Genomic DNA, 20,023 nt, shown 5'->3' with positions numbered 1-20,023 from the left:
AAGCAAACATTCCAATGAGGAAATAAGAGAAAATAGTTCTTTATTAAATATCTTACTTATATATGTTTTCAAAATATTAAGTCTGGATCTATTCCACCTTGATATTTAGGGTGATCAAAATCTAAAAACTTTTGAATCTGCCATCAGTTTTGGAGGAAATTTAAAGCATGGAACATTGTCAACCACCACCTATGTTCCATTTCTAATGGGAAAGTAAAAAAAAAATGAACAGCTTTAAAAAAATTGGTTTAGTCTGATTGGAGCTAAGCTGGCAATACATAGTTTGTGGATACTGACCTGATTTCCTTGGGAGGGAGGAGGGTTGTAAGGAATTTTCTTACCTCCAGAGGTTGTAAATAAAATGAGTGACTACTAATTGTAAGAATTAATTCCTTGGCATATTTCCTACCCCCAATACATATGAAGATATGGTTATCTTCTCCCATTTATACCATATCTCACCTTCATTCTAGTTTCCACTTTAGCCTCCCATTGAACACTACTAGGCATATCAAACTGTCTTCTTAATGAATTAGATAAGGTCTGGTTTATATGAAAAGAAACCCAAATTACTGAACAGTGATTTATTTTAATGGGGGTATTGTGATACCTAAATAGACTATAATCCACAAAAGCCAAATTTATCATAAATTAAGTACTTGGAACTTAAAAAAACCCAACTTAGTTTTCCACATACTTCAAAGACTTTAAGAGTGGAAAAAGCAAAGTGTTAAAAAAGTTAGGGATTCACAAGTATCAGGTAATAATTAGCCAAGTCAAAGTTTTTGAGTTAATGAAGACTACTGCTTAAAGTCCCCCCAAAAGTGACATTGATTCATGTTATGCTCATTCTTGCTTTATATGTAAAGTTCTGCTGAAATGAAAAGAACCCAACCTCTTTGCATCTAGTCAGTGGTCTTGATTCTGTGAGCAATGGTTTAAATCAGAGTATTAACACCATTTTACTGGCTTGAGGAGACATTTGTTCTCAATTTTCAAGGACTATAAGACTCATTTCTCACTGTTTAGTATCAGCATATAGATAGCTAGTTTTCATATCATTAACATGGAAGGATGGCTAAACAAAATAAAGGCAATTTAGAAAATTATCTTTTAACCAGAGAACTGGTTTAAAGCATAAAGATAATCTATTTGTCTTCAACAAGCAGATGGATGAATTCAGTCTATGGGTGCTTATGCCTTAAATTTTGTGTATGCCTTCCATCCATGTAATTCTTAGTCTTATAAAGTTAGGCAGCACCTTTTAATAGTTATGCCCACTGAATAATACATACTCATGTCCTCTACTCATGTCCTCTCCCTACCTATGGTCCAAACTAATTAAGCTTCAATGTCAGAAAGTATTTCCCAAGTACACAAAGGGGATAAAAAGTTAACTAACGACTCCATTTTAGGTCACTTTTACCTACTGTTAAATGGCTATTCTTTAAAGAATGCTTCTTTTTATAAAACAAATGAAAACCTAAAAAATTGCTCAAAATAAAACTACTACTTAAAAGTGTAATACAGACATGCCAGGGAACACACGAGGCTAAAAGAATGTTAACTTTATTTATGAACATGTGATTGTGTTTATACACATGCTAGTAAACAAAAAAAGGAAAAGAATTCTGTTTTCAAGAAATAAAAGTTTCATCTGAATTAGTTCATTTACTGTAAATGTGCTTTATACAAATGCATTACATTAACTACTACAGTCACCAGGACAGTTAGGCTAATTTGTGCTAGCATTTGGATACACACTGATGCATTAAAAAATCAATTTTAAACCAATCACCAGCAAAAACAGAAATTTGGACAGTTTTACAGATTTATGCTTCAAAATAAAAAACCAAAAAGAAAAAAAAAGAAAAAGAAAAAAAAAGGAAAAAAAAAGAAAAAAGAAAGTAAAGAACCCTGAATGTAGGAATTGTGAGCTTGGAATAAATAAGTTTAGTTCCATGGAAACTAAGGGCTATATTCTTTATAGAATACAAGCCCAAAGCTTATAAATACCTTTATGTTAAAAATATATTTGAGAACACAATGATATAGGGTTAGTGTAATGACTCATACACCATTCTAAGTGAAGATCAGTAGCCCTTCAAATGGATAAATAAAATAGCAAGGAACCTGAATTCTGTACAAAGCAGAACATCTAGAGAACCAATTACTATGCCTTGTGTTTTGTTTGAATCAGATTAAGTTACTTTTCACAACTAAAAGAACATTGCTGCCTTTTTAACCCAAGCTGTTGTCAAACAGGTGGCATACTAAGTTTAACCTGTGATATAGTTGATCTAAAAAAATGTTAACCAGGTTAAGAAAAACCACTGCTGACAAAATTACTACAGCTGGGGATCCCATCTAGAGTTATGTAGCACCTTCAGGTCTTAACATCTCCAAACCCTCTTTCCCCCATTCCCCATCAAAAAGAGGGACTGATTATTTCAGTGGGAGAGCCAAATAATTAAAACTCCAGAAAACTACTTTGTATACCCAGTAAAACCATTAACCATTTTAAGACCTCTTTGTACTAGGGGCACAATTTCAGGGTTTATTTCATGGCACAGTTTTAAACAAAGAAAAAGAGCTCAAATTTCCAAATGCAGAAGATGAATAATTTAACTGCATCAAATGCTCCTGGAGAGCTCCTTGCATGAGTGTTTAAATTCTAGGTTAGGAAGAAACAGCAAACTTTTAACAATATAAAACTTCACAGAAGTTTCTATCGCATTTTTCAAGCCATTTGGCAGGCAGAAAAAAAAATCTAACAAAAACTAAGTGATACAACGTGAAAATGGCAAGGTATACACTCCAAACATTTTTTATTGCAAAAAACAAGAAGCACACAACAGCCTATACATACATACAAAATACTAACTATAGACAGACAGATGTAGAACATGGCATCATGTTCATCAGTGCAAACCTTAAACCTACATGATCTAAAAAAGACCATACATTATCTGTACAACACAGAGTCATACAGGAAATAAATCTATCATATCCAATATGAAATACAGTGCTTTTCCTGGCACAAGTTATCAGTTTCTACAATAGAGGTGTGCAAGTTATGGTATAAATATAAAATTCAACTAAACTGTAAGCAAATACATTGTATTTACAAGATGTACTGCAGTGGGAAAAATGAAAAGTTCTAAAACGGATTCACATTTCACGCTACATTAAATGTTTTAAAGTTAAATGCAATGTGTAGAAAAAGTGTGAGATTGTGTTTTTACATACTGCTTTTGAGGTTCCACTCACTGGTTCAGTTCGACTTCTAAAAAACAAAACAAGCCCTGTTAGAATATCCAATGGATTTTTTTCAATGTTAAAATATTTCATGATAAAATCTTAATACGTATCTAAATATTGCACAAATACAAAAATACAGTTTTCCTTTGATGCTATGAGTAACATCCACTTATTAACCTGTGCAATTACAAAGGTACCATCTAATTTGATTAGATGTCTTCAAACTTTGTGAAATTAAGGTATGAATTAAACGTAAAGAAAAAAAAGTCTTGCTCTGGAATTACAATATGGTTGTACCTTGCTTTTTAAAAAAAAAAAGATGGGAAGATTATAATTCCAGTACTATTTTAAAAGCTATAATAAAATTTTGCTATCAGGAAGCCTGAGTTTGTATACTTTGGTGTATAAAAGTCTCAATGTTATGTTTTTGTTTAGTTTCTCCTAAATAAATCTTGATTTTCACTTTTTAATTTTTTTTTTTAAAGCAGGGCACACCTGTAGTACAGATTTAGGTTTTGGGTCCCTGAGAATGGCTATGCTGCACATATTCTTAAAACTGGCAACAAGCATTCAGGCCCATACTTGTTTTCCTGTTTAATTTCCCAAAACAGTGACAGGATTATATGAAAGGTTAAAACAAATTAAGCTAGTATTCTAATCTAAAAATGAGAGCATATATAGTTGGACAAAGTATTTCAGTTAAAAAGAATGAGTAAAATGTGCTTTACTGAGAACTGGATAGAACACTGGAAGAGAGATCAAGAGTACGCATAAGCCCAAGCAGAAATTCCTTTAAAGAAGCCCACACACTAGGGGGGTAATACTAAACATAAACCTTACATGTTCAGTCTTATTTAAAAAATTTAAGCTATGTTGACTATAAAGTAGTGTTAGAATATCACCTGAAAGGAGTTTCTAGGATTGTGCGCGATTTGGAAGTCCTGTGACAAAAGAAAGTTTTCATTTTCCAATATTTGCTTAACAAAAAAATTCAGAAGCATTTTTACAGATGTTAGAATTTTTTACTACAAATGAAATCTTATGTTCCACAAAAATTGTTTTGCATGTTACATTTAGTGAACTGACATGCAAGATTTATTGTTAAAGGTATCTGCTATTTTGCCATGCATCTCCTTTTAAAAGTTTCCCTGAGGGTTGGTGTAGATTGCATTATTTACTCAGAAACAATGTTCATTATTCTGGGAGAAGGGAAAAAAAAAAATCAAACAATAAATCCTGAAGGTCATTTTTACCATATATTACAGCACGGAAATTAGTTTCCTACTTGCAATCTCTCAAAAATGCAAGTTTTGCCACCAAGAAGGATCAAAATAGATAACATCTATGAGGCACTTGGTAGGCTTTAAATCACTAGCTATGTGTTAGCTTATTATTAGACAGCAGGCTATACAATGCTAGGTCCGAAACACTTTTGGACCATGACTTGTTTGATTGCTATAAATACTAAGATAGTGTCATGCCTTTTATACTAAAATGATGGCCAAATGTAAAAGATCTGGACCCAATCTTTTAAGACTAGTTCTTATTAGCTTATGTGTTAAAGCTCCAAAAACGTTTTTATTTGCTTTGCCTTACTCTTGCTCGTCAGTGTCTTTATTTCCAAAATTATTGAGTTTGACTTTTTTATTTCACTGAAACATTTTGGTCAACAATTTAAAACAAAACAAAACAAAAACTACTCCATTTTCAAAGTAGAAACCCCTATCTGCCACTCATGTACTTCTGATTCCTTTCTAGGTCATTATCATTCTGCTACCAGTTACACAAACAGCACCAAATTACCTAATGCCTATTCTGCTCTCTAAATTTTCTAAATTCTTGACTGTTTCCGTTTTTTTACCCCATCTAAACACAGCCCTTACTGGTATGGGGAGTGAAGAATAAAACAAATGCTTGGGGACTGTTAGCAAATTGTATTGCTTAGATACTCTTGATGCTGATACAACAATTACCAGCATAAATCTCTTGAACTTTTCCATATTTTAGGGAAAATCATGTAGCTATGGCCTATGATTTCAATGATTTTCTTATACCAAAGACCAATAGTGGGGTGGGGGTGGGGGAAGGAGTTAGTAAGTTGATGGGGAACACAGAGCAAAATGGATATGGGTGAGGAAAAGACAATTTTAATGGGGGAGAGGGGAATCCTCAAAATATAAGCTAGTATTACAATAACTTTGATAGGGTCTGAAGAACATTTCCTATCGTTATTAAATGCTAAAAAAAAAACCCAATAGAAATTGGTACTGTTTAATAATGGGACAAGAAGATAGGAAAACAACCCACAATATGAATTTAACTTTTGGTATGCTCTCTCTCAACTCCATACCACCACCAAAATATGATATATGCAAATATACAAGATTTGATAACTACTTACATAACATATGTCTTGCTCGTAGATTTAACACCTCCAATAGGAATTCTTCTTACAATAACTGATGAATTCTTCGGAATCAGGGCATTATCATCTGTATATTCTGAAAACAAAGATAGGAACTTTAAAAAAGTCCCATTTTTAATTTGAGATTTTGATATATCATGACCCATTCAGCCAAAAAAAATAAAAAGAAAGCATTCTTATTACTGAAAGGTTTTAAAATCTTATTTACCCACTAAATTATTCTAAAACAATGGCATAACATTTTAAAATATCTCAAGGTTGGGTAAGGTGGTGGCTGAAACCAGTAGATGGCTTGGACTCAGGAGTTCTGGGGTATAGTAAGACTAAATTAAACCTACAGGGGTGGGGCCAGGCGAGCCACTGGGCTGCCTGAGGAGGGGAAACTGAGTTGTTAAAAGTTTCTTTGATGATTAGCTGGGGGATCAACCTGTGATCTGTAGCCATTCTGATTCCAGGAGTCTGGTGAAGAAACCTACTTGCTTCCTCTATCTTAGGTCTTATTAGTCTCCACGTTATCAAAATTAAAATACTAAATTGTTTTAAATTGTGTCAGCTGACTTCAGTGAAATGTGAATTTAGGGAATCGATGGTTACTCATCTGAGTCACAACCAAGTTCTTTTGAATTTTAACTACCTTGTATGTCAAGGTCTGTGACAATGTTTCCTACATACATGTGTTTTTGTATGCCTATATTCATGCTCTGCTAAATAAAGACTCCTACATTAAGGGAAATTGCCAGCTTTTGCTTCTTGATCGCCAGTTTCACATGTGTGGTAGTCAGGATCTGTGTCTGAGTGAGGTAATGAGTCCATTAATTTATAATCCCAGATTATTAATATTGTACATACTGGGGTTTCTGAAACATGTAATTTACAAAAAGGAAATTGTGCCCTTCTTTCTAACTACCGTAAAGTGCTATATGTCACCTACAACTTTGATGATTGATACTTGAACCTTGAAATACTTTATTTTTTCTAGTTTAAAAGACTAAGATGCTATTCAATCATATATAGATCAATATATAGATTTTAAGATATAAAAATTGGATACTAGGGCTCTAAATCTAAATTATGTGCCTTTTCCATTGTCTGCTTATTCTGTATCTTATTTGTCCTACTAGATGAACTAAGGAAATGAAGGAAATCAACTCAAAACATTAATTTTGTCTACTTAAACAGCTAGCTATAATGAAAAAATAGATGGGGAAGGAGGTACATATAGCATTATTTTTTTTTTTTGGCTGGGCAATGGGGGTTAAGTGACATGCCCAGGGTCACACAGCTAGTGAGTGTCAAGTGTCTGAAGCCGGACTTGAACTCAGGTACTCCTGAATCCAGGGCCAGTGCTTTATCCACTGCGCCACCTAGCTGCCCCCCATATAGCATTTTTTTTTTTTTTTTTAGGCAATAGGGGTTAAGTGACTTGCCCATGGTCACACAGCTAGTAAGTGTCAAGTGTCTGAGGCCGGATTTGAACTCAGGTACTCCTGAATCCAGGGCCGGTGCTTTAACCACTGCGCCATCTAGCTGCCCCCATATAGCATTTTAAAAAACCAATTTTCAGGATTTTGATTACACACTTCCCTTTTACTCCATGATCTACTCAACTAACATTTTTGAGCACCTACTATAAGCAAAAAAACTCTGTGCCAAGAGTTAAGGGGCACAAAGACAAAACTGAAAGCCACTGTCCTCAAGGAACATAATTATGCTCTACTGATCAAAAAAAAAAATAGGTTGACTTAGTTTTGTGAGTTTACTTAGAATTATTTAAATTCCATTATATAGTCCTGTTTAGGAGTACTGGACAGTGAATAAAAGACATTTGAATTAATTTTTACCATATTGGTTCCCACAAATATATAGTTCTAATTTGAGAAGGCACACCACTTCCATAATTATTAGTAACTTGTTTACTTTAATAATGTTTTATACAATGCTTTAAACACAAAATTAAGAATGTTTAGGGAAGGCAAGGCTAAATTTTGGTAATTAACTCATAGAATTTGGGTAGAAGTATATAATTGAGTCTTAATCTTAAATGTGAAGTAACTAAATCTAGCCACATCATGACTGTCTTCACTTCTATGATCCAAGGACTTGGCATTTATTCACAAGCCTTAAAGTCCCTGACAGAGAACTCTGAGGAAGAGTTAGAAGTGATGGCTCTTGCAGTAAGGAATTTCAAGCTGAGATGAAATTTAATAGGCAGCATTTCATCAATAACTTTAGTCATGGGGGCAGCTAGGTGGCACAGTGGATAAAGCACCGGCCCTGGATTCAGGAGTACCGGAGTTCAAATCTGGCCTCAGACACTTGACACTCACTAGCTGTGTGACCCTGGGCAAGTCACTTAACCCCCCATTGCCCTGCAAAATAAATAAATAAATAGCTTTAGTCATTAGTCACCACAATTAACTCTACTTATCTCTGCTCCAACCGTCCAATTCTGTTGAGGACAGACCTAGGGTTTGGGGCTACAGAGATACTTGTAAAAAATCACTGTTAGAATAACTACTGTGTTTGGGCTGGAGTGGGAAAACTTTCTTGAGGAGCAGTGTGTTTATCATAAGAAACCCATACTTAGTGTTAAGAGAACTAGGTTTAAGTCCCAGCTCTGTCACTTAGCTATGCTATTTTGAGCAAAAAATCTTCATTGGGCTTTAGTTTTCTAATTTTTAAAATGAGGACTGAACTAAATATGTTAAGGTCTCTTCTAACACTAATATTCTATGAATTTTCCAGTCTCACGAAGTTAAAATAACAGTCCTAAATTCCATTATGATTTAAAACTGTTGTTTGAACTACCATAAAGCCTGACCTGAAATCTAATTTAAGTTTTTTTGGGGGGGAGGGGAGGGGGAAAGAGAAGGGAAGTATCCTAAAAATAGATCTTAGTATCAACACATCTAGCAGGAAGTTCCTGGATGCCTCCCTCATTGCTCAGTTGTTCTCCTAACTGAAGTCCAAGCCAAAGTGTAAATTTGAATGGCATGGTATTATGTAACAGACTACAGAAGCATTAAAATTAACTATACAATTTTGTATGCGTCTGAATTACTAGTACTTCAAAGATTTGATGATATATATACAAAAACACTCTAAACATTTATCACATGCCTATTCTGTGCTTGTAACTAAGAGGTTGGTTTCATATTGATATTTCAGTAACAAGGATAAACGAAGAAACACCTGAGAATCTATACTTCAAAACTGAGTCTTTAATCTAGAAAAGAGCAAAAATACCAAGACTCTCATGAGTTTAGAACATATTTTTCCCCCTCCAAGGGTGAAGGAAGATACATAATGGAATATGCCCCCAAACACATGATGTTTATATCTCATTGCCCATGCCATCAACCTCCTCATCCCCTCCCCCCCAAATAGGTTCTCAAAATAAGCTTTGTTTGGATTCTAGGTTATTCCACAGGGAACACTATTACCTTGGTTAAGTCATTACTCCTATGTTTGCCTCAATTTCCTCATTTGCAAAATAAGGGGCTTGGATTAAGTGAATTTTTAATTGTCACTTATAGTTTGTTTTTCTAATTGTCTTAACAGATACATGGTGGCTTCTAAAGCCCCGAACATACTCCAAACAAAATTGTATATCCCTTCCAGGATCACTCCCTCATTAACTGAGGTAAACAATATTTTAATTTGCACACTGTCATTCAATGGGTGATAGGTGCCACAATTCTGAAACTGCTTTGAACACGACTGATATTGGGTACAATATAATGTAAAAACAAAACAAAACAAATCAATGGTGAACATTTCAAAAGCATGATTAATACTGCTATCTCAAAATTTTCTTGTGAAGGCTATATATATCCATTTATTGATCAACAGTGAAAAAGGGAACTGAACCACAATTTTTCTATTTTCCTGATGAAACCTGGTAAACAGTTAAGCCTTTTAGAACTCTCCAAGATTTTGGGGGGGGGGGGGCGGGGTGGTGTGGTGGTGGATCCTCTATCCCTTTAAAATAGAAACTTAAGTTGTTTCACAAGATATCCGTCCCCACCTGATTCTGGCCCATCTCTTATCTTGGGAAAAGTAGCTTAGATGAACTAGAAAACAAACTGAACAAAGTCCACCTCAGACTTACTATGGTATACAACCAAGGATAAATCATACCTCTTAGGAGTTTGTGAACTTGTTTTTTCAAAATTATTTTGACTAATAGGTCTTAATATAATTGTTTTTCTTGGTAATACAATGTATTTTTATGCATTTAAAAACATTATTCTGAGGAGTCCATGATTCAAAGAAGGTTAATAGGCCCTTCAGTTTATTTGTAAAATGGGGATAAAAATACTTACCTCACATCACTGTTGTGAGGAAAGCACCTTGCAAACCTTAAAGTTCTAATAAAATGCAAGTTATTAGAAACTATTTACAAAGCTAACTAATATATTTTTAAAATGCTTCTGAACACCAATTAAGCAGCTATGTAGCTCAGTGGATAGAACGCTAGGCCTGGAATTAGGAAGACTTGACTTCAAACAGTATTACAGGGAAAATCACTTAACTCTGCCTTAATCTCCTGGAGAAGGAAATGGCAACCCGATCCAGTACCTCTGCCAAGAAAACTTCATGGACAGTAAGGTCCATGGGGTCAGGAAGGGTCGAATGGACACTAATTGGGCACTTAGTCTGTTGGATGAGAGTAATTCATATTGTGTGCTATTTTCAATGCTATCTTAATGTGTTGCTTATACAAATACCCTTTAACAAAATCTATTGAAAATAAATTCAAATTTGTGAGGGGTGGCTAAATAAATAATGGAGTCTCAATATCTGTATATTTAAAAAACCTTACAAATCCACTACGAAGCATAACTACTTTTAGCATTCCTGTTTTGTCTTATATAAATCAGAGATGTAGAATCTACATACAATGTTCTATATATAATATGTATGGCACACTACTACAGTTTTACTAAAGAACAGACCATAGTACTTTGTTCTGCAAACTTAATAAAACATAAAAAGGTAGGAATGAAGTCTTTAAGATTTGACTGTAGCAATTTAAAGTTTGACTGCCATTGCCCAATGTAATTCTCACATTAACTTGACATCGAAATTTTAACTTGGTACCTACCAATTCCAAATTTATGGGGCTCAAGTATAATTTGACCTGAAATTTACACATGCAAGATATAAAAGAAAAAGAATGCAGGGGAAATGGTTTGACCATCTTTTTCTTAAACAGATTAAGTACTTTAGGAAAACCCTATTAATACCCAAATATCACTACTTACTTTACTCACTACTTATTTGAGTGGGTTCCCAAAGGACATTTAGAAATAGCACTAGCCTAAAGCTAATTATTACTTAGAAATACATTAATAACAAAACACCAACCTAATTAGGTGCATATCAAATATGCCAAACTAGGGAGTTCTTATTGTAATCCAGTAGAACTTCAAAGCAAACTTGGTGTGAATTTTGCACAAATCACTACCCTAATAGATTCTCTACATTTGAAGTCAAACATTTTAGCTTTGAAACCTGTTCTGACTGTTCCAGTTAAAAATGGAATTCTGTATTAGCACTAAAGAACTTGAGGTGAGAAGGGAGCAGTGTCATGGTTTTACATAAAATCAGTATTTAGAACCTAAGTACAGTCTCAAAATAAAACTGAGTGGCACAAATCTCATTTCATTAATTCTCTTTCTTAATTTATGAGATTCACTGTTTTTATAGTAAAAAACTTTTTAGCAAGTTAACACTGCTGTTAAAATCATTTAGGGCAATAATAGGTCAAATCTATACCCAAAGAGTTCGAATATTTGCAAACTACATATACACACACATACATATATAATGCATGTATGTATGCATGTATATTTTTGCAAAAAAAAAATCTATCTTACTATTACCAATGTAAGAGTTTGTCAAATGTCTTGTATACTATCTTCCTACAAGTGAATAGTGCTTTAAACAAGCTGTATCCAAACGTATTATTTATCCCAATGAAAAAATGCTCTTGTTTAAAGCTTCAAGAAAGACAAGGGAAGTTATGAAACTTAAAGGTTAAGTTAGGAAACAGAGTTCTCAAGGGCTATTTGTAAAGTCTAAGGTTACAAACCATTTTCAAATTGTATTCTTATTTGTTTTTTTGTGTGTGTGTGTTCAAATTAATGGCCAAAATAAAGATTTTGCATCTGTGAGCTTTAATCATCTGTATTTAGTACCCCAAATAAGATTAATTTGATGATAGTTATATTCCATAGTGCCTGCCACATAGGAGGCACTTAAATGATTGGTAATTTCTAATTTTATGAAATGTATAGGGTTTTCAAAATTTTACAGCACCCCCATACAACTTGTTCACATCAGTATAGTGATGGAAGACATAACTCCTTTCCTTTTCCTATTGAATACTCTTAACTTGCTAAATATGGTAACTGATAAGTCTGATATTATGAACTTTAATGAGCCAAATTTTTTTTAACCTTAAAGCAAGATAGTTTTGGGTAAAACAAGCAAAAAGTGAAAATTTACTGTTTCTTTTAAATATAGAATAAAAGTACCTATGTTTTTGCAATGGGACAAAATTTACTTAAACCTTCAGATCGTAATATTGCAATATTGTACAATGGATTTTTAAAAAAACCAAGCAAGCCCAAAATAGTACCAGGTGCATTGGAGAAATGGAACCTACCATTTTACAGTTAAGATCAATCGAGACAGATATTTTTAAAGGAATGAATTTGGCAAAATTTCCCAGGATAACAATATTTCAATTAACAAAAAATTTACTTTCAGCATCTCTACCCAGAGAATCCCACAGAAGAGGTTACTTTGATGTGGTAAAACTTTTAAGAACTCAAAATCTGAAATATTCTAACTATACAAGGAAACTCAACTCCCTTAAAAAATCTTTACCCACACTAAATGTGATTTAAAATAAAACAAAACAAGCAACTATTTCAACTCCTTTGAACCTATCACAACTCTATCCTTTAAGTTAATGATTATTTTTAAAATTGTCCATTTAAGCAAGCAGCTTTCAAAAAGGAAGTTTTCTTCAATCTGTGCCAATATAGAAACTTCTGGCTTATTTGCAACAGGTTCAAAAATGACAAGTCTACGGGGTATTAATTTCAAAATCAAAATTTTAAGAATTTGATAAAATTTAGCACCTCTTATGATGGCCACTGATTAGGGACTCTGAAAAAGTACAAAAACACAAACATTTCCAATTCCAATACTGAAGAGGTAGAAGAAATTCCTAAAAGTCAGTTAATTGGCAGAACCCTCACCTTAACATAGCATATAACTACTTTGGGGGTGGGGAGAGAGGAGATAAAGGCAGTTAAAAAAAAAAAAAAGACCGAGGAACCTGAAGCAATTGGTCATCCTCTCCCACCCCCTCCCCAAATCCTTTAACACGACTTGCAGTTAAGGCAGTTTTCAACAAGACTAAGGTCTTTTCCCCTCCCTTTTCACTTCGGGCAAGTGTTAATAAGGAACCAAATGGCCAAGGGGCAGCAGATAGCCTAAAAGTGCGGAACCCAAAAGCCACAAGTTGTAGAACCAGGCAAGAACTAATCTATCATTCATTTATTTCAGTTAATCTGCAATGGAAGAGTAAAGATCCAGAACCGGATCAAACACCTCACATTCTGCAAAGTAAAATTACAGGCAAAGTTTCCTCACCAAATCGAAAACAAATATTTATCGGGCGCCTGCTGGGCTCATACCTTCTTTCGTTTGTGCATTGGTGATCTGTAGATCGCAGTCAGCAGCCTTGAGCTTCTCTCTCCCCATGATTTGCTTCTTCAAATCACACAGGGAGATGTGCAGTCCATCAAAGGTAACGGTATCATAGTTGAGTTTGGAGGAAAATTTATAATGCACACAGGACATGGTGCCAAAAGTTCCCTAAGGCTCAGCGATGAGACGTGACACTCTGAATTATATGTATATTTATAAACTTAAGAGATATGTACACACACAAAAACACTCAGAAACTGAGGGAACCTTAGGCCTTATTGCCCCCCGACCACGAGTGGGGTTCTGAACCAAGAACCCCCCCCTCCCCAAAATATTCAAATCACTTCATGGGAGCGGGAGGGTAGGGGGGGAAGGGAATTTGAAGGGAGGGACCGGGTAGGGAGGAGGAAGAAGAGGGAAAGGAGAGGAAAGGTATCCAACGGGTAGAAGCCGTACAATGTCACCCAGCGGGGCCCCCCTCGCTCATGCTAAGGGATTGCAGGAGACAGGCAAGCGGGCGGCGCAATCAGCAGCAGTCCAGGGAAACAGTTCGAGTCCCCCCAGAGGGATCAGGGGTCCATCACGCCGCCACCTCCCCTCTGTCTCTTTCCGGCAACGAGGGCGACCCCAGGCCCCGGGAGGAGGGGAGGACGGGGCAGAGAGTCCGCCAAGGCCACAGGCCTCCTGTTTGCCTGCCTGTCTGTCTGTCTCCTTCTGGGGCGGCCGCCTGGCCGAGCTCGGCTCCCGGCGACTGCAGCTTTCTTCCCGATCGGCGTCAGCAACCGGGCCCGGGCCCCCGCCCCGGCCCTCTTCCCCCCTCCTCCTCCCCGTACACGGAGTCCCGCTGGGAGGAGACACGAGCACCCCGCAAACCTAGGGGAAGCGGGAAAGAGGCCTTCCTGACGGGGTCGCCGCCGCCTCCGGCTCCTTCTCCCCCTCGGCCGCGGAGACTGCCGCCGCCTCCTCACAGACAAAGCTGGGACTAGGCCGCACTAGGCCCGGGGCCTCGCCTCACCCCAGCCCCGAGCCAGCACAGGGACGCTGTGCGGGCCCCCGGCCGCCGCGGCCACCTTCCTCCTCTTCCTCTTCCGCTTCCCTGGGCCGGGAACGCCAGAAACCTCGGGCTCCGAAATCGACGATGGCGACGTCTCCTTCAGCCGGTTAGCCCTTCAGCAGCGACAACTCCGGCCAGTCACTATGGCGGCCGCCGCTCTACTCAGCCTGAGCGCCCCAGTGCGGGGTCTCTTAAGCAGGGGCTGCACGGGCTCCGCGCGGAAGGCGGGGACAGGGAAAGGGGGCGGAGTTTCGGTGCGTCACAAAGCTCGCTGTCCCCTGCCACGTGACCCGGCGCATTATGACAAGCGACGGCCGAACCTGTTTGGAAAAAGGAAGAGACCATCTGGCTCGGAGTGGGGTGGGAAAGAAGGGAAGGGGGAGTGGCTCATTGGTGGGGAAGAGGGGGTGGTGGGAAGAAGTGGGGGAAAAAAAAAGACATTCTTTGGTGAACAGAAACAAAACTAGAAGGGCTTCTAGCGGCCACACTAGTTCGAAGTGACTCGCTGCATTTACGGCTGCGCAATCGATCAGACTTTTAAGTGCTTGGTGTTCAGTTGCGGGCCTTGGGTATTCTTGGTGAAGATCACTGGAGTGGTTTGCCGGTTTCCTTCTCCAGTAGATTAAGACAAATAGGTTAAGTGACTTTCCCTGAGTCACACAGCTATTAAGTATCTGAGGTTGGATTTGAACTCAGGTCTTCCTGACTGCAGGCCTAATGCTCTATCCACTGAGCCGCTTAACTTCCTCCTTTTTAGGTTGTTTACTTAATGCCAACTTGGGATAGAAAGCAAAAACAACCGCCACAAAAACCAGTTCCTGCTTTCAAGGAGTTTACAATCTATGTAATAATTTCTGGAGTCAGGAAGACCTCAGTTCAAATGTAACCTGAAGGGGGCAGCTAGGTGGCGCAGTAGATAAAGCACCGGCTCTGGATTCAGGAGGCCCTGAGCTCAGATCCAGCCTCAGACACTTGAGACGTCTTAGCTGTGTGACCCTGGGCAAGTCACTTAACTCTCATTGCCCTGAAAAAAAAAGGAAAAGGAAAAGGAAAAAAAAAAGACAACTTCAAATCTAACCTGGGACACTAGACTGTGAACCTTGGCAAGTCACTTAATCTCAGTTTTCTCATCGGCAAAATGGGTGTAATGGCAGCACCTACCTTTCCAGGACTTTGAAAGGTTTGGAGATAAGATGAGATTGTATTTGTAAAGATGCAGTGCTTTTCGAATATCTCATTTTATCCCTGGAAGGCAGGTGCTATTATTATTATGATGACTATTTTACAAGTTAAGGAACTGAGGTTGAGAGAGGTTAATTAAGCAACTTGCCTAGGGTCACTGGTAGTACAGCTTGGTTCACACTCAGTTCATATTGATTCAGACAAAAATATTCTTACCCAGGAAAGGCACCAGAGCCAAATGGAATGTTTTTAGTTTCACTCTTAAGCTTAGTTTTTAACCTTTTATCCTTTTGACTCTTTGTTCTCCCTTGGTCCATATACCTAATCGTTGCCAAATCTTGACATTTCTACTTCAACACTATCCCTCACATCAGTCCTCTTCTTGAGTCATCGCATCAAAGAAGAGTCAAGAATGACTCTCAGCATGCAGATCTGGGTCACCAGGAAGATGGAGACTTTTTTTTTTTTTTTACAGAAATAGGGAAGTTTAGAGAAGGGGCATTTTGAACATGTTGCAGTTCAGAAGGCAGGGGAACATCCAGGTGAAGATGGCCAGCAGAGAGTTTAGAAGAGATGAAGGTTGAATGTACAGATTTTTGGAGCCATAGAGATGATCATGGTACTTATGGGAGTCAATGAGACTGGTAAAAGAGTATGGAGAGAGGGAAAAAAGGAGGACCACAGACAGACAGAGGGCAAAAGATAAATGGTGATCTAACAAAGGAGACTGAGAAGGTATGGGCAGATAGGTAGGAAGAGAAAGAGGAGGAAACACTGCCAAAGAAGACAAGGGAGGGGGGCGGCAGCTAGGTGGCACAGTAGCTAGAGCACCGTCCTTGGATTCAGGAGGACCTGAGTTCAAATCTGGCCTCAGACACTTGACACTTACTAGCTAAAGTGATCCTGGACAAGTCACTCAGCCCTCGTGGCTGGGGGGGGGGGCAGGCAGGCAGAGAAGACAAGGAAGGAGAAAGTACACAGGAGGAGAGGGTTCCATCTTATCAAAGACTACAGAGACATGCAGGAAGATAAGAACTGAGAAAAACCAATTGGATTTAGCAGCTAAGACATTGTTAATAAGTTTGGAGAGAGAAATTTCAGTCAGTGGTGGGGTGAAGCCTATTACAAGGGGTTTAAAATGAGAAAGAAGTAGGGGCAATAAAAGTGGATGATATTCTAGAAGTATGGCTGTTCAAGAGAAAAATGATATAATAGTCTGAGGAGATAGTAGGGTCTACTTAGGAGGTTTGTTTGTTTTCTTTTGTTTTCTTTTTTCTTTTTTTTTACAGTTGGAGTAGAGTTAATAACTTTTGTAGTCAGGATCCTATAGATAAAGGGGGATTACAGATGAGAGGGAACAACCAAAAGTACAAACTTTCAGAAGGTACTGGTAGATCACTTGGCTTTGGAAAGCCTAGGGCCACTTCTTGCTCAGAGAATGTAGTTAAAGAGGAGAAAATGGGGGTGATAAAGAGGAACTCTGAGATGTACATAAATAAAAAGAGAGCTTACGGTGGATGGCTTTGATTTCTTTAGTAAAACAGGAGGCAAAATTCTCTGCTAAGATGAAAAGAGTTGGGCAGCTATGATGGATTTGTGTTAAGATAATGGATTTAGCAGATACTCAGGGACCCACCTGGAGATTTAAACTGATTGAATTAGATAAGGCGACTTACTGTTGACTTCTTACTAGATTGTAAGCACATCTGGCTGGTACTTAAGAGTACTTAAGAAAGCATGGTTCTCAGAAGCTAACAACTTTGAACTTTGACCACCTTCTGGCCCAGTCAACCAATCAGCTTGAAGAACCTCCTATTTCTGGGAGGGGACAGGAAGGAGGAAGCTGAGCCTGCACAGGGAGCTCGCTCTTTTTGGACTCTGTGACATCATGGTGGTGGCAGAGGACTTCACAGGGGAGTTAGGAAAGTTAGGATTGCCAGATTATAGGAATTCTGTTCTCAATCTTTCTCTTTCTTTTACTATCTTTCAATAAACCCTTAAAAACCTAAACTTGTTTATCAGTGATTTTAGTCATTTCCCCCAAAACTGGGGGGACAGATTAGAACCTACATTTAGAAATTTAAATTACACAGTTTGGAATATCAACTGAGGAATGTGATAGGGAAAAACAAAAGGATTTCCATGTCAAAGTGAGGGTCCGGTTGAGATTAAATAATATAGACTTTTAGTGAGATCACATAATATAGACTTTATATTACATAACATATTTTTAGTGAGATCATATAATATAGATTTTATATTACATAAGAGACTTTCAGGGAGATCACATAATACAAACTTTTAGTGAGATCACATAATATAGACTTTATATTACATAATATAGACTTTTAGTGAGATCAGATAATATAGACTTTTTAACTTTTTCTTTTTTTCTTTCTTTCTTTTTTTTTTTTGCTGGGCAATGAGGGTTAAGTGACTTGCCCAGGATCACACAGCTAGTGTAAGTCAAGTGTCTGAGACTGGATTTGAACTCAGATCCTCCTGAATCCAGGGCTGGTGCTTTATCCACTGTGCCACCTAGCTGCACCCATAATATAGATTTTTAGTGAGATCATATAATATAGATTATTTATTTATTTGTTTATTTATTTATTTATTTTTAGTGAGGCAATTGGGGTTAAGTGACTTGCCCAGGGTCATCCAGCTAGTAAGTGTTAAGTGTCTGAGGCCAGATTTGAACTCAGGTACTCCTGACTCCAGGGCCGGCGCTCTATCCACTGTGCCACCTAGCTGCCCCATAATATAGATTTTATATTACATAAGAGACTTTTAGTGAGATTACATAACATAGACTTTATATTACATACCATAGATTTTTAGTGATAAGATATAATATAGATTTTATATTACATAAGAGACTTTTAGTGAGATCACATAATATAGACTTTTTTCTAGTTCTTCTAGCAGAATTCTAGAATGAGGTTGGGTGGGTAGAGTATTGATTAACAGAGGGTTTTGTATTTGGCAAGGGATTGAACTGGTCAATTGTTGGATCAAGACAGTGAAGGGAGGAGGGTGAGGCCAGAGCAGGAGGGATGGAATGAGAGAAAAGAGCAACAATGACCTACAAGTTAGTAGGTAACCCTAACAAAGATTTTCTAGCTCTTGATCCTTGCCAGCAATTACCTAGACCTGTGATTTTATTTGTGTAGGGAATTCTCAATGAGGAAACTCCTTAGTCTAAGGCTACTCTGCAAATTATAATGCTTAACAGAGTTGCTTGGGGCATTGAGAGGTTGGGTAACTTGTCTAAGGTGATTCAGCCTTTAGGTACAAGAAGTAAGACTTGACCCCAGGTCTTCTTGACTCTGATGCTGGCTCTGTATTCATTATGTCATAATACTGTATGATGGAGTTTTAGAACCTAGGGTCATCCATGACAAAATGAGTCACTGGAATAGGATTTTTTTTTTTTTTTACATTATGAGATATTTATGTAAAGATAGTTCTCAACTTTTGTTTATACATGCTTTACAATTTCAGATTTTTCTCCCTCCCTCCCTCCCCTCCCTCCACCCTCCCCTAGACAGCAGGTAATCTGATATAGGTTATATCTATATATATCTATACATATACATATAGATATATATATACACACACATATATATACACATAATAACATTAATCCTATTTCTGCATTAATCCTGTTACAAGAGAAAGAATCAGAGCAGTGATGCAAAACCTCAAAATAGAAAAAAAAAAACAACAGCACCCAAAACAAAAGAAATAATATGGTTCAATCAGCATCTATACTCCACAGTTCTTTCTTTCTTTTTTTTTCTTGGATTTGGAGATCCTCTTCTATCATGAGTTCCCTGGAACTCTTCTGTACCATTGCATTGGTGAGAAGAATATAGTCCATCACAGTAGGTCAACACTCAATGTTGATGATACTGTGTACAATGTTCTTCTGGTTCTGCTCATCTCACTCATCATCAGCTCACGTAAGACCCTCCAGGTTTCTCTGAACTCTTCCTGCTCATCATTTCTTACAGCACAATAGTATTCCATTGTATTCATATACCACAACTTGTCCAGCCATTCCCCAATTGATGGGCACCCCCTCAACTTCCAATTCCTTGCTACCACGTAAAGAGCAGCTATAAATATTTTTGTACATGTGGGTCCCTTTCCCCCTTCCATGATTTCTTTGGGCAAAAGACCTAAAAGTGGGATTGCTGGGTCAAAGGGTATGCACAGCTTTATCGCCCTTTGGGCATAATTCCAAATTGCTCTCCAGAATGGTTGGATCAGCTCACAGCTCCACCAACAATGCATTAGTGTTCCAATTTTCCCACAGCCTCTCCAACATTTATTATCTTCCTTTTTTGTCATTTTAGCCAATCTGATAG

General features: G+C 37.5%; 1 protein-coding gene across 4 annotated transcripts in view; it reads right to left on the bottom strand.

Moving 5' to 3' along the window:
* The window catches only part of RBBP6 (RB binding protein 6, ubiquitin ligase), a 39,950-nt gene extending 25,280 nt beyond the window's left edge, over positions 1-14,670 (bottom strand). For 2 of the 4 annotated variants that reach the window (XM_043977786.1, XM_043977788.1), the window contains exons 1-4: positions 13,402-14,670; positions 5,663-5,762; positions 4,164-4,202; positions 3,250-3,286 (exon numbers count right to left, since the gene is read on the bottom strand). In XM_043977786.1, coding sequence (XP_043833721.1) covers positions 3,250-3,286; positions 4,164-4,202; positions 5,663-5,762; positions 13,402-13,567 — 342 coding nt within the window. In that variant the 5' untranslated portion in view covers positions 13,568-14,670. The remainder of the gene's footprint in view (positions 1-3,249; positions 3,287-4,163; positions 4,203-5,662; positions 5,763-13,401) is intronic. The other 2 variants (XM_043977787.1, XM_043977789.1) reach the window with 1 other exon arrangement.
* Between the last annotated feature and the right edge of the window lie 5,353 nt (positions 14,671-20,023).

The sequence above is a fragment of the Dromiciops gliroides genome, chromosome 1 (assembly GCF_019393635.1).
Source record: "Dromiciops gliroides isolate mDroGli1 chromosome 1, mDroGli1.pri, whole genome shotgun sequence".
Lineage (NCBI taxonomy): Eukaryota > Metazoa > Chordata > Mammalia > Microbiotheria > Microbiotheriidae > Dromiciops > Dromiciops gliroides.
This window is presented reverse-complemented; position numbering and strand designations above follow the sequence as displayed.